Source organism: Mugil cephalus, chromosome 15 (assembly GCF_022458985.1).
Source record: "Mugil cephalus isolate CIBA_MC_2020 chromosome 15, CIBA_Mcephalus_1.1, whole genome shotgun sequence".
Classification (NCBI taxonomy): domain Eukaryota; kingdom Metazoa; phylum Chordata; class Actinopteri; order Mugiliformes; family Mugilidae; genus Mugil; species Mugil cephalus.
This window is the reverse complement of record NC_061784.1, coordinates 10,052,881-10,068,533: the sequence shown is the minus strand read 5'-3', so window position 1 is coordinate 10,068,533 and position 15,653 is coordinate 10,052,881. Positions and strand designations below refer to the sequence as shown.

General features: G+C 41.7%; 1 protein-coding gene across 3 annotated transcripts in view; it reads left to right on the top strand.

The window, feature by feature from the left end:
• Positions 1-15,074, top strand: part of ntm (neurotrimin) — a 351,663-nt gene extending 336,589 nt beyond the window's left edge. For 2 of the 3 annotated variants that reach the window (XM_047606519.1, XM_047606518.1), the window contains 5 exons: positions 4,959-5,087; positions 5,986-6,106; positions 6,348-6,499; positions 7,713-7,748; positions 10,006-15,074. In XM_047606519.1, the coding sequence (XP_047462475.1) occupies positions 4,959-5,087; positions 5,986-6,106; positions 6,348-6,499; positions 7,713-7,748; positions 10,006-10,106 (539 nt within the window). In that variant the 3' untranslated portion in view covers positions 10,107-15,074. The remainder of the gene's footprint in view (positions 1-4,958; positions 5,088-5,985; positions 6,107-6,347; positions 6,500-7,712; positions 7,749-10,005) is intronic. The other variant, XM_047606520.1, reaches the window with a different exon arrangement.
• The last annotated feature ends 579 nt before the right edge of the window (positions 15,075-15,653 follow it).

Genomic DNA, 15,653 nt, shown 5'->3' with positions numbered 1-15,653 from the left:
GTGTGTGTTACGGTTACGTTACGCACAATTCAGCCGGTATTAATATATTTTTTTAATCTATTGTGCAAAAGCAGAAAAAGAAGAATTCATTTGCACAGTCACTTCTTTGAATAGCATTCAGATTTCACTCACATGTACATGTGCACTCTTTTATAGTATACCGTAAGGAAACTACAAAAAAAAAGACATGAGAGAGGAGCGGCATTGTTTTCAGTTCCCTTTGCTCAAAAATATGCATGCCACTGACAAACCAAAACTGTACAGTGGCAACAGAGGAATTCCACCAGTCTGTTTGTTACATTGCAGCCACTGTATTTCCATGATACTTTTATTTCCGCTCACCATTTTACTTTGGCTTCCTTCAAAGAGGATTGTGCATCACAGGAGGCCTTGCGCATAAAGAAATCCAGTATGCCAAAGGCTGATAATCGCTGGAAAAATCTTTATCTGTGTATTTACCTCATACAGCAGCATAAACAGAGGCGCAGTTTAAGAGTCACGCTGCATTAAAGTCAGCGGTCGCTTCCTCTCCTTCATTGTCTTCTCCGACATCTTTAAAATAAGCCTTCCTTCGCAGCATTTGCCGGAATAACAAGAGCTTTTGTCGCTGCTTTTCAACACATTTCACACCAGCCACCTTTCCCCCCGTGACAACATGGCGGCTCCACTCCCACTTTCACTTTGGTTATTTGTGCTATTCTATCTGTTAACAGCTCCTGTCTGCCACTCTGCCTCCATTTCTTTCTCACCCCTTGCTTGGATTCATCAATTTAAATCCTACCTCATCGTATCCCACTGCTCCCTCTCCTTAAATGCCTATATCCCTCAAGCATCTGCTCTCCTGTCTTTTTCCCCACTCCAAAGTTGCTCCTCTTGCCCTGCACACAAATATCTTTTTCTCCTTTCTATTTTCTACCCCATTTTCTTCTTTGCCCTTGAGTGTCAGCGTTGGTATTTCAGGGACGCAGAAAGGGTACATTATCTTCTGCTGGCCTCTCCCGAGACTTCCTGACTTTCTCGGCTTTCTTCCCTCTGCCACGTTCTTCTGAGTGGTCTCCCCGATGCCCTGACATGTCACTTTAATTGCGGCGCGCGACACGCCGCTATGTTACTAATGACTCGGTCACAAACTCGGTAGTTCTCTCTCGAACAATGCCTCCAGAATTAGGCTTTCATTTTTTGGCATGTGGAACTGTTTGTACTGGCTCACTGGGTGACTGGCTGTCAACCTGACAGCTACGGGGCGCGAAAAGGTGCAGCAGCGTGACCCCGAGAGGTTGGAGAGCAACATACAAACAGTAATGATAAGGTTTTATTTAGAGTGGCGTGGAAAAAAAAAATATTTTTCTTTGTCAAATTTTCATCAGTGTGCATCAATTCTTCATCGGTTTGTGCCGTACGTACCGCATGTGCATACTGAATAGACTTCACCAGGCAGGATTACTCCAAAAACACAAAACCAGATTGCAGAGTGATAAAAAAAAAAAAAAAATAGACTAAACGCTAATTGCCACTGTGCTCTATCTTCAGTGGTGAAACAAGAGGAAGAGGAGCTGAAGAACTGTAGACTGTTGGAATGTGTTACACGCACAGGTCGTTTAGCATGTAAACAACACCTTAACACTCCACAACGCAACAAAGAATTTTTTTTTTTGAGGATCGCTGAGCACACAGCAAGGAGAGGCTTACGATCTTCACAGGAAAGTAGTATCGTAATGTTTTCACATGGTGGTGGCAGCATCATGTTTATGATTATGATTATTATGTTTGCTGACTCTGGGCAGCTTGTAATTATTGAAAGGAGAATGAATTCCCAAGTTTATCACAAGATAATGTAAGAGTGAAGCTTTCAGCAGCGTTGCAACAACTCTGAGCAGTATTTTTACTGTAAAAATACTGTATTTTTACTCAATAAGTTACTGTTTGTTTCTACCATCACCATGAATGTTTGATGGGACAAGACAACCGTGGTACCAGCTTCAGGACATTGTGTTTTGTATTTTGTAATGAAGATCAGATCACATTTTGTAAGCAGTTAATACAATACAGGCTAGTCCAAACAGTGGAAACACTCGCTGGTGGTGCATACGCTTTACATTTGAATGAATGATGCAGGGAGTTTCATGCAAAGGTGAGGATTAATCAGATGCGTCAAGGCCTTTGATGCTGAGCCAGTCAAGGTCCTCGTTGCTGGTGGTGGTGGTGGAGTACTCTGCATACTGTACGACTGTAAAACGCCGCATGCTTGACACAGAGGTCATGGATTATAATAGCCTCATGTTTACAATCAACACATGTTTTGGGCTTGAGGCTTGGATAGGAAACCTCTGAATGAGTAATATCTGTCCTGAGTGCTTTCCAGTGAGTTTGTGTCAACAACGGGTTACCTTCTCAAGGCTTCAAGAAACAGCTGAATAAATTAAGTCCTATCTCCATTCACGTGGATTACAATCAGAGTCGGCTCTAGACATTTTGGTGCCCAAGGCGAAATTATGGTTTGGATGTCAGGTACATTTTGATAAGCTACAGTATGGAGAAGCTCCTCTCTGCAGTGCAGAGTAGATTTACCTCTTGCGGTGCTGTATAAAGAAAATGTGCAGCCACAGCAGACAGACCTGATGTGTTCAACACATAAACTGTATAAATATGGACAACTTGTTGCCACTTCCTTAGATTGGAAGTAGCCAGTGTCTGCACAGTACGGTCTGAGAGTAATTAATACTCTGCTCTGCTCTACTTCAACCAGTTACAAGAAAATGTTGAATTTTACACTACACTTGTTTCCAATTTTTTTATTTTTACAATTCTCATGGTCCCATGGGACCGTTTGACAGTGGTTGGCAGGTGGTCGCCATTATGTCACATCCCATTTCTATTGGGCCTCAAATAAATAACTAATATGACACTTTTCCCAAAAAAAATTACACTTGAACATGCATCAGTATTATATTAACTACCTACAATGACAGAAACCATTCTGAAAAAAAAATTGTATATGTGTGTTTTGTATTTTAATTTGCCCCAGCCATTAACATAAAGAAGGTGAAGCTTATGACCTATACTGCAGCCAGTCACTAGGGGGAGCTCTACTTGCTTATACATGCGATGTCCATATATATGCAATGACTATATCCATGCTATGTGTTGTACGAGTTGGGAACAAAAAATTCCAATTCTTAAAATAATCTGAGTTTCAGTTGGACTAACATGCTCCTAGACCTGGAATCCTGCCTGAAATTGAAATATGTTTGCCCCACGCACTTAAGCAGAAACTTTGCAGACATCGTTTCCTCTAATCTCAAACGGGTACACATTGGAGGATTTGAAAATAGCCCTCCAGCCACTACGGTAACGCACACTACAGGATATTATATATTTTATCATAATGTCATAACATCAGTGAAAAAAAAAATAATAGAAAATAGTTTTCTAATATAGTGTGGGTGAGAAAATGGTTGAAGGACGATGTGAGTGTGGATTTATCATCGAGAACTGAAAGTAAAATGATTGCATCTAATTGTCAGTTTTAATACTTGTTAACCGCAGTACGAGAGCTAATATTAGCCAGTGTTTACCACTTCTTGATGATATTGCTCCATGTCTCGGAAGACTACTACTATCAGCCTACTGATGTAAGAATGTGGATTTAAATCCTAAATATTAAATACACTGTTGTCAGAGCAAAGCCTAAGACAGCATTAAACAACTGATTGGACAGTAAATCTCCACATTCGTTTTTTGTGTGTGTGTGTGTGTGTGTGTGTGTTCGAAGAATTAATGTTCTAGACAATTAACTACGGGAAAACGTGGCCTTCATGCCACTCAGGACGGCCGCTTCCTCCGCTGATGTGACGCCACGCTCCGTGAAACTGACTGAGTGCGCGTCAGCCGGCAGCCTCGTCTTGATTAACTCTCCTATGAGTATTTACCGCGCTGCTTAAAGTGACACCGCGGTCTCCGTTGGCAAACTGCAGTGCCCTATTTTGTGAGAGAGGAGGAGGAGAAAGGAAAAGGGAGAGCAGAAATGGCACCGAGCGGAACCTGCGCACCTGTACGGGCCCTCCTGACACCGCTCGTCAGGTGATCAGGGTGTCAGCGAGGCCTCCTCTCTTTGCAACAGCCTTCCCAGGTGCAATTCGGTAATGGGCCTAAACCTGGCAAAGTGAATCCATGTGTAATTTATTACTGTCATCCTCCAACATCTTGGGAGGAGGCTGAAGTCAATTATGTCTTTTGTTCTGTGTAGTGAGTGCTGTATTAAGTGTTTCTGTCAAGCGTGTCAAATTGATACAAGAAAGAGAAGCGAGGCTGGCATCCCCCCCTCTCGCCACCCGTTCGTATTCTCATATATCAGTAGTAGTTTGCTTGCAGGCTTGAGACACACAGACGAAAAAAAAAGTAGAATATGAAAGTTCTGACAGACAAGTGATAATGAGTGGGGGCTGAACAAAGCACTAATCGCAGAGTGTTGTAACAACCTCTGAAAAATGTCAGTAAGCTCAAGAACCAGTCACTGCAAGTGCTGAAAGAAACAACGCAGAAGCACGAGAGGAAAGAAAGAGTTGGGCACCTGTCGTGATACTTACCAGTGTAAGTTTTGATGCACATGCAGCTTTGTGAATTGTGCCTGTCATGGCAGATAAGGTTGCTACAAGGTTTAACTGGATCCTTCTCCTGGATTTTGATTTCTGTTTTCCCCTCTTTCCTAAAATAAATGATATTTTCCCTTTCAAAGTAAGAGAACATCTGCTAGCGCTCTGCATCACGAACCAAAAGTATTAGCATCGCGTGGGCAATATCCGTCAGCCCTCATGATCAGCACCTTCCTCCGTTCACCAGTGCGAGGGGAGGCCGTGGCGGCGTGAGCAGTACCAAGCGGGGCCACAGCTGTTGACTCGTCACATTAACTCCGAATGACCCTCTCTCCGCTTTCCGCTGCTTTGTGTGATCTTTCACAGGGGACCTGGCGTCAGATGACGAGTACCTGGAAATCCCATCCATCTCCAGACAGAGAGCGGGGACGTACGAATGCACAGCTGTTAACGATATTGACACAGATGTGCAGACCGTAGACATCACCGTCAACTGTGAGTCCACCGGCGAAAAAAAGTGCACTAATGATCAGTTCATTCGTTTATTGCTCCATTTATCAAGAAAACGGGCCAAATATTTGAGTCTAGGATGCATGTTCATTCAGCGAGAGTAAGGAAAAAGACTGGGCTGTCAGGATGGTTTTAAAACGTTGTCATGTCGTTTTCTAGTGATTTTATATTGATTAAAAAAAGGAATAGTCAACATATTAATTAAAAAATAACACGGAAACTTAAACTGATCATTAGCTGTAGCCTTACTAACAGCAAATACACTGCTGATGAGCTGTTGATTTAGTGTTTTGAAAAGTGGTGACTGATTTACTATGGATTTATCAGTCAAATTGTATTTTAAGGGGGTTAACGACGGATGAGTATTCATTTATTTACTATAACCAATCTGACCATTCATCTGTTGGAGGTCCATTAATGTCAAACGCAGATTGTGTTCGTTTTTCTAAGAAGCACAAGTGAAGCAAAATGAATCTGCATCACCTTTTATAACCCAACAATTTTTTTGGCATAACTGTTTGTGATTAAGCAGCCATAAAGAGGTGTTGCTTTTCCTTTTTAAACTACTCTCACACTGTAAAGAAAAGATAAGTCTGTAAAGAAAAGATAAATCAGTTCACCGATAAGGTGAACAGCGTATTAACTCTAATTTTGTAGTTACAGTACGACCATTAACAAACCTAGCAAACTGGAGGCTCCATTGATTTACTGATACTATGCAACTTCGCCTGCGTGACAAATAAACGTACATTATTTGAACACATAATTCACAGCAGATCACAGCTATGAATTAAAATCCTGTGACCTCTCCCCCGACACATTTGACTTGTGCAGCCTTGCAGTCGTGAACACAGTGCTCCTATGTGTTGCCTCCTGCTTGTAGATGCTCCAACTGTGTCAGAGGGCAGAGATGTTGGAGTGACTCTGGGCCAGATAGGAGTGCTGGAGTGTGAGGCCGATGCTGTGCCCGAGGCTGACTTTGAGTGGTATAAAGACGACAGAAGGTAATGGCCTTAACATTTTATTCAATGTAGTAGTACACAAATGAATGCATGTCTGTGTGTGTGTGTATTCACTGACCAGTTCGGATCAGTTTCCACAGTTATTGATGATTATTGATCTGCTGGCAGCCCTACATGTGTTAAGTATTGTGGCCATGGCCGAAGTTACGAAACAAACCAACGGTACAGCAAATTACGACATAAGATGTGATTAATGTGCTTAATTTTTCCCTCCGCTTATTAGGATCTTCAATGGTCTGGATGGCATGGAGATTATCAACACTGGATCACTGTCCAAGCTGACATTCTTTAACGTGTCTGACGGAGATTATGGTAACTACACATGCGTCGCCATCAACAAACTTGGGAGTTCAAACACAAGCTTCCTTATGTATGGTGAGTATGCTGACTTTATTACACAAAGAAAAACTTAACTCACGCAAGGACTGTACTTGCTAGTCTACCCGTCATTAAGGTTGAAAAGAAAAAGAAAATCTGTGCATTGGGTTACTCCTAGATAAACTAAAACGGCCACAATGCTCACAGTACGCTGTACCTGGTTACTGCATTTCCTCTAATAGTATGCAATTAATAGCCTTTGCCTTTCTCTCTTTTAGCCCGAACAAATAAAGGCCTGCCTCAAATAGAAGCTCGTCAGCCAATTCTAGATGTAGTAACACACAGGTGCCACAGGTGGCGGTAGCTACATTTGAAGTGACATGATCCCAGCTTTTCAGTGAAACACTATCCACAACAGAGTAACAGAGTACGGCACAAAGATGAAAAGTTGATGTGAACTTGAAGAAAAAGGTTTTGAAATATGCAGAGCAGAATACAGGAAAGGAAGCTGCGAAACGCTTTAAATTAACCTCTGACACAGGACGGTTACCCTGCGGTACGCTATTGTCATTTAAGTTGCCTTAAATTTTTCATGTGTGTACGGTACCGTTTTTGTTTTGTTGTTTTTTTTGTTTTGTTTTGTTTTTTAAAAAAAGCCCAGTAAATGGACCCTGTTTATTTGTCAGAGTTCAAACTGATAAATGGTGTTATTTATTCTGACCCGGCTGAACACCGGCTTATTCTGGTAGAAAAACTTTGAGCAAATTAGAAATAAAGGCCTCCCTCTAATAAAAGTGTTGTGTCAGGTCGTCGTCTGGGCGGCTGTGTAAATAAAGGCCCTGGCCACTATTAGAGGAAATACGGTAATACCCTAAACAACTGAAGGAGCATCCAAAATAAGACAAGTTGGCCTTTAGTTTTTAGATGACGTGGAGATGATAAATATGTGTTTTTCCTAGTGAAAAAGTGACAGATTACACTTTATTTCAGATCATGTCCTACAATGTGCCAAGTGTGACAAAAGACAAAAGCATTTAACAGGAAATTAAATCACTTAGTCACTTTATGAGCAGTGACTGGTGGTGATAATTAGAACACAGTAGTTGTGGTTCAATCCTTTTCAGCAAACTCTCCTCTATGTAACCGCGCAGCCACGATGTAAAACCCATTCAGCAGCCTACTGTTCACGCTTTTCACGAGTGTTGTCAATGACGTGTTGCTGTTCTGTCTCCGACATGTTGCTCTGTCCCGTTTGTCCCCCCGGTTACAGTGGTAATTGAACCCACTAGCTCAACACTATTGCAAGGTTAGTATTCGGCGCCGGCATGCGCTTCAGCTGTCATGGATTGAGAGTATTAACCGCATGCTGGAACATGTGAAACATTGCCATTTTCACAAACTGGAAGTTTAGCGCTAAACTGTCTGCATCGTCAGCGGAGCGGTGAAAAGCGTCTCCGGTGCGTTCGATCCTGTCAAAATTATTCCGTTAACTCCCAGTGCTGCTGCGTGCGTCGGCAGCGAGCGGACGGCGAAGCACGCTGCCATGTGGGTCATTGTGAAAATGGTCAATGAAGCCTGTGTTCGTTAACCCTGTCTCATCTTTTCTTTCCTTTGCACACGTAACCACCTCTCTGTGTGACGCTGGCTTCATTTTGATTTTTGCATGCTCCTTTTCCAATGTAAGTATTCACCATGTTTCATTATCATCACTTGTACTTGTGTGGCTATCTGTACCTCCGGCATTTCGTCCTACATAAAAACAGTGAAAACAATTGCTGAAAGTTGCAGAACCTCGCTGCAGCTTGTAGATTTATTCTGTGTAGGTGACGCCGCGAAGTGTCCTCCAAAACAAACATTAGGGGTAATGTGGTAATACCACAGCAACAAACCGCTCATCCACCTTCGCCATATGATGTGTCCCTCCCTCCGGCCCCTAATTCTTCATCATGTAAGCAGAACCACTCCATTACGGCGAAAGAATGGCATTAATGGCCTTGATTTTCAATGCAAGTGCACATCATTATTCTAATTAGCCATATGCCGGATTAGGGATAATCCACAGTGGCAGGGTAATTGGATAGATGCCCCAAAAGAAACTGCGGTGAACTAGTGGAAATCCAAGGGAAATGAGAAGTCATTGTGTTACGAGCTTCAAAGTAAAAAGTTAAAATTTGTCCTCAATCCTCAATACAATGCATTCTTGGAACTCGCCGGGACTCATTCCATCCCTGACAAAGAGTGTGATGAAATACGCAACAATTTGTTCATTAAATGCATTATATGAATGCTGTATGTGTCTCATTATGTACTATAATCAGGCTCGGTCAAATGTTCACCGAGCGGCAACGAGGTTGGCGCAGTTTTCAGGAATAAGAATGTCCTGGTTAAAAAAAACACCCTCTTTTACCTTAGGGCCAGTTTTAGTCTCTTTAAACTTTAGTGCAGGATTTGTTATTACCATGCTCAAAAACCAACCCCCTATCTGCAGCCCCTCGGATTTAAATGTAGTTTTTTCCGAACCAATCTCACTCCCCTGACCTGTATCCATCCCATATTTTCATCCAACTGAACAACATAAACGTTCATATCCTGCCGTGTTTCCTCGCCAAACAGAAAGTATTCAGGACGTGCTGCCTCTCAGCTCCGTCCTGAACTGTTGGTTTGTGTTATTTCTAGTGTCGGGGTTGCTAGGCCGTTGCCGTGTAAGCTGGCTACGTGCCTTCCTCCCGGCGCTATCTCCCAGAAATGACATAATACCTCTAATTTGTTCCATTAATTACATTTTGTCGAGAAGTATAATTAATTTAATGTTAATGAAGTTAGCTTGTCCTGCCTTGCGCGAGTGCCTAAATATAACTGTAAAAAAAAAAAAAAAACATTCATTTATCTCGTCTCCTGCGTGTCTTTGTGTTCACCGCGGGGTCTGATTGTACACGACGTCGCTTGAGAGTTGTTGTTTTTTAATACATGCACGTAAAATGTCTTAAATGTGAGTATGTTGCCGCAATTTATCACAAATGATCAGCTCAGTTATGAACAGAGTTTCGTTACATTCAGTTTTTTTTTGGGCCAAATTTATACATTCATTAAAGATGTTTCACGTTTAGGAACAAATGCGCTGGAGATTATAGTTATAATTACGTTTCCCTCAAATTTTTTAATTAGTAGCGCACGAAACCTGGGAAACAGGCTCAAATACAATTACAGTGTTGTATTGCTACGTGTGTCCAACAAAAAGCGGACTCCGTGGAACAGTAGCGGCCACTTTGGCTTCACAGCAGCAGAGGAGGGAAACCAGGAAGAAAGCGTAAAAAGTATGATGTCGTTTGTGTTGATGCCGTATCTATAGCCATAAACAGCCCGCAATTCACAGTCGTTCTCACTAACGCACTGTAACCACTCTTGCAGTCGCCTTTATCACAAAATCACACATTTTCTGTGACTCTTTATCGCGCTAATGGCGTCTTTGTCAGCTGACAGGAAGTTCAAAGGAGCGACCAATCATCAGCGGTGAAACTCACCCTTGTTTTGTACCCCCCCCCCTTCATTTCCCCTCCTGTCAGGGCCGAGAGCAGTTCAGGACGGCAGCGGTGGTGCGGTGGGAGTCCGCTCACACACCTGTGTCCTCTTCGTAGTGTTCCTGCCCTTCCTGCTCAGATTTTGAAGAGGAGTGGATTTGAACACAAGTGTTTTGCGTGCGTGTTTGTGTGTGTGTGCGCGCGTGCCTGTTTTTTTTTTTTGTTCCTTTGTTTATTTCTTCCTCCCAACCAGAACCATAAACTGATGCACAGTGAGTGCATGAAATGAAGTATCTTGCAACTTATTGATGTTGACCCACTAAATAAGTACATTGTACATTTCTGTTCTGTTTTGCTCTTTTTTTCTTTCTTTTTTAGATACCGCTGATGTAACAGACGTTTCGTTTTAATTTAATTGTGTCGGGTAATTTCTTCGCTAAATTGTATTGTTCTGCATCGTCTCCTTTCCCTTCGTCTCAGAAGAGGTTTAGTTAAATGTCTCTTATTCAGATGAATTTGTCTTAATTTTTAACCGCATTGCATATTCATCTCAACTCTAGGATAAGGCAAATTTACAGCAAGTATGAGGTGAGATGAATGTTAAATACCTCAAAGTCAAACTGAGACAGTGAAGCGGAAGGAATTTAGGTTACCCCGAGGCTGGAAGCCCACGTATTATCATATTTTAATCTATAATAATTATCCTTCAGCCTGGTTGGTAAAAGCAGAATTGTTTTTGACCTTCAAGAGTTTTTTTTTGTTTTAGTGATGCACTTGCAGTTGTTTTATGCTAATCTGTTTAATTTTATTTTTTCAATGATGTTTAGTTTTAAATATATTTTGCGAAGGGAATATTCAAAGTTGTAATTATTTAGGACGCATATCCTAGTTCTTTGTCTCTCTTGTCTGTTTTTTTTTTTTTTTTTTTTTCCCTCCTCCTTACCAGCACCAGTTGTAAACAAGAATGGTGTCAAGAATTGTTAGAATTAATTAGTTAGCATTGGAGCAGCATTTCGTCTGTGACAACCCACTTAAGTAATGCAAATTTATTAATGCTGTTTGCTACTTGTTGGAGCATTATGCCATTTATACACCACTATACAGCTGTTTGAGAAAACCGTTCCTGGTCATGTTCCAAACCAGCGCCGGGGTTAGAGACCAATCAATACGATGTTAACAGAAAATAAACACTTTTTCTTTTTCTTTCTTTTTTTTTTGCATGTATTTAGACACAAATAACCCAAAGATTTTATCAGTTCATACAGCACCATGTTTGGATGGAATGGGATTTCTCTTTTTCTGGTCTCAACGCCAAATGATATGCATTTTAATCCTCAGCTCCGTCTTCTGACAAACACCGGGATGAACGTGCTATGTTTTAAAGAAGTAGGCGGGCATAGTGTTGAAGGGAAACAAAATATACCTTTAAACCAAAATGTACAGTATATTAATCAGATTCAGTTCCGCGTGAACATGATATTTCCAGCTCTTTCTGAATAGAGGAGAATTACAGCGGTTACTGTACACAGGAAAAAAAAACTGCAATAACACAGATTGGTCAGAGGTCTGAACAAAAAAAAAAAAAAGAAAAAAAAGCCGGCTCTTATCATTGGATATATATAGCTTGCATTATCAGAAAAGACAGGATATATGAGAAAACAAGCAAAGCATATCTCTGTGTTTTATTGCGAGGTTCAGTGCCACGATCTGTAAAACCAGTGGCCTCCTCCTCCTCCTCCTCCTCCTTTACCGTATTCTGTTGTGAGGATTTTATGCAACAATCAAAAAACTCTCACTACCCACCCCAGCTGCAGTGGATTCGACGTTAGGCTACTGGCTCTGTGACGAGCACAAGTTTTTTTTTTTTACGACATCTCTGTGCAGTCTCTTTTAAAAAAAAAAAGAAAAAAAAAGCTGTTTTGTTTTTGTCAACACTGTCAGTTTGGATGAGAGCTGCACTTCATTTTTGCATTTGGAGGATTCCATTAAAGTCATCAAACGCGAAAAGTCAATTAAATCAAATTAGTGTGTGTGTGTCTGTTTAGTGGCGGGGCAATGACGCGCTTCGTATGATCTCACCGCTCTGATTAAGCGTGTTTTTGCACGTGCTTATTTTTAGCTTAGGCCCAAAAGGAAGAAGTGCGAGGCAGCGGCAGCAGTATCTGATCCGTTCACATTCAACAGCAAAACAAAGAAGAAACATTTTCCCCTGCTTCGCCTCAGCTCTGGGTAGGTTCTAGTCTGTCGTCCACCTGCAACCACGTTTTTTTTTTTTTTTTTTTTTTTTTTTTTAAACATAGACATAATTTCTGCTCCTCGGTTTAAAGAAAAGAGCCTACATCCAAACCAGAGAGGCACGAAACAGATAGGGCCATTAATGAAATTGATCAGAGCAATCTTGCCGGGAATCTGACGTGCTAATCACGGTTCGCTTTCGCTCTCAAAGACAAAGGAAAGAGAAAGAGGGAGAGACTGCAGACTACTATTCATAGCGCTTGGAAATGACGTGGTAATTATCGCATCCCGTCTTGTCTGATATTACGTCCGTCCCGCACAGCTACTCCGCCGCGTGATTAACCACATTTAAAGGAAGCGAGGTCGTCTCCCGGGGAGGTCTGCTGCTGCCAGTACGCACAAACAATCGCTGCATCGGCCTCTTTGAGTTCCCTCGAAAGGCTGGGAAACGCGGCGTGTGAAAACAACAATTGCTTAGTAGCTTTTCCGCAGACATCAATCACCAAACACACACACACACACACATATGTATAAGTATACTTCACTCTTTCTGTCACACACAAATGCACACATTGACTGTCTTGGATACAAGAAAAGGAGTCTTTTGCGAATGCAGTACCACTGCTTACATCTATTTTGTAGAATAGCCAAGCACACTTAGCAAACTGTACGACCTCTGAGCAGTTGTCCGACAATTTGCCCAATAAGTTCATGTTCCGGAGGATGCAAAGGAATACTTGGATGCGTTGTGACGACAACCAAGGATCCACGTTGCTTGTAAACGCTGCAACAATTCACAGGTTTCTGGAAAGTACAGCGCAGATGCGTGAATGTTTGCGGCTTAATATTTGGTCCTTGATTGTGATATTGTTTTTTTGTGTGTCGTACAAAACACAACACGATGTAATTTCTGAAGTCAAGCACACGAATTAGTACTGAGGGTAAACCTGCTGTTTAAGTTCATTTGTACAAACCGGGCGGGCTGCAGTTTAAGTACATGTATCTTTTTTTTTTTTTTGGCCTGATGTCAGGAGGTGGGTGAAAAGCTGACGATATCAAGTCATCTACTGTTTCACGCAAATGAAACGCGAGGAAGCACTCACTGGTTTGAAACTCTGACCCCGACTGACTTCCTGTTAACTGTCACTACAACAACAACGGCGATGAGTTCTGCTGTCCCCGGATTAAACATTGTGAACCGCGAGGCGCTGAGCTAAAGGAGGAAGACGTCTAATCTGTGATCTGAAGACGGCGTATTCTGCCTTTACAGCTGGAGAAACAGTTTGTGGCTGTCGCGTAAATCCCACTAGATCCCGTCTCCCAATGTTTCGGCCTCTCACTGAGCCACGCGCGGCTCAAAGCGGGGGTGCCGTCTCCGTTCTGCCGCTTTTAAATCCGCGCTGCTCCGAACGTTCAAAACGAGAAGCGAGCGGAGAAAAGTGAAAAGTTTGCAGGTTGTCTCCGTAAAGACTTTATTTGGATTGTTTTCTGACCTGAGGCCTTTCGTATTGCTTAGCACCAGTGTTCCTGATGCATTATTGGCGCTGGTAGCCTCAAGGTTAGAAAAGCTCTCTTTCAGAGCGGTTAAATAAACACTATCGCATTACATTTAGTGAAACAGTGGGGTGTTTGGTGGTGCACAGCAGAGCTATTTGCCATGTCAAGGCTCATTTAGTAGATACAACTCTAATAAGCTCTCAGTTGGTCCTCGTGTTGTCCTATTGTTAACTGGACACGTCCTCATTTGTAAATCTCATCCAGCAAGATTATTGCAGCTCTTTGCTAAATAAAATAAAAACTCAATGTAAAAAAAAGAAAAAAGAAATTGATTCCTGATTGAAAATAATTCACCATCTCTCAAGACAAACAGTAGGCAGTCACGCTGCAGTTTCCTTTTTTGCATGGTATTAAAATAGTCAGCCTCTGTACCATCTTGTTAGAGCAAATGCTCCCAGCTCCTGTCAAGCATGACTTTTAAAAAGGATATGCAAGTTCCATTCAAGCCAAACTTATAATGATAAAATCTAGCAAACCGGGAAGAGGATCTCGGAAATACACTAGTAAAATATTTCAGATCCTCCTCCAAAGTTCATCTATGAAACTGCACTGAGAAGACCTGGATACACATGACTTTTTTTTTCTTTTCTTTTCTTTTTTTTTCCTGTGTGTGCCCGATTCTAGTGAGCCAATTCTGAATCACAGGCCATGACGGCTTATATTTTGGCAGTAGTTTTGCATATTTATGTTGATATGACCAATTCTATTGTCTGTTTGAAGACTGCACAGGGATTGCAGGAGTCGTTGTCTCTCTCAGCCAAAGCAAACATGGGTCCAGTTGGAATATGTGGGCTGAGTATGTGAAAAGATAAATAAATAAAGCTATGGGTATATTCCTTTAATTTGAACCCATACGTGCAAGGCAAGAGAGCAGTCTTTGGAGAAAATTTGATACCCTGACAAATGACTGACCTGACCTTGTGTTGCACCTGACAGACAGTATGTTTAATTTTAAGTGTTTTGTGACATTTGTGTGATTTGCAATGGAGTCTGGAAGAGAGATCACATTTAGATGTGAAATTTGGTTAGACATGAGAAATCAAACGTTTGTCTAATCTGCCAGGGGGATTATCTCAGCCGAAGCAGCAGTCTCACGATCTGCTGGGATTTATTTTGGATGATTCACACAACTTAAATTCTGCCCTTTGCCTGGCTACAAGTTCACCGGGTTCTTCTTCAGATTGGATTGTTCCCAATATGGAGGGGGACACCACGCTATTTGACTCCCTGCATTGTAAAGGATTGTTGGTTCATATGTATTTTCTTGATGAAAAGTGTGTGCTCATATTTAAGACTGACAATAATAAAATGTTGTATCTTAAGACTGTGTTTTGAATCTTCTGTGTCAGTGGGATGTTCAAGCTCAATATCCCTAGGAACAAATCAAGTCTTTTCCTGTGCAACACGGCCAGTAGTTCACAACAAGCAGACCTCCATACAGTGGCACATATCCAGAAACAAGACAAACGTATTGATTTTCCTTTCCCTCAGAAGTCCTGACCTTGGACTGAGCTCATTGTGGTCTGTCCGCTACATTACAAACAACCACTAACTGCAGCTCTCTAAATGACACCGGTGTGTCTTCCAGCAAGGGTTCTGGTACATCAATTATGTACAACCACAGCATGAGGTCTGCTATAACGCTCCACATTTGTCTCTCTTCCTCCACCATGTATGCCAGTTACACACTATAACTGCATGCAAAAGCAATTTCCCATTTCCATTCATTTGCTTTATAGATGATGCATATAACAAGAATCTTCTGTTTTTCAGCGTGAAAAGTCCCTGGCAGGGATGCTTGCAACTGGGAGCCGATCATTTCAATGCTATTTTGTGATAAATAATGTATAGCTGCGTCCGTGGTGTGTACAGTATTTCAGGTTTTGTGCAATTTATTGCAG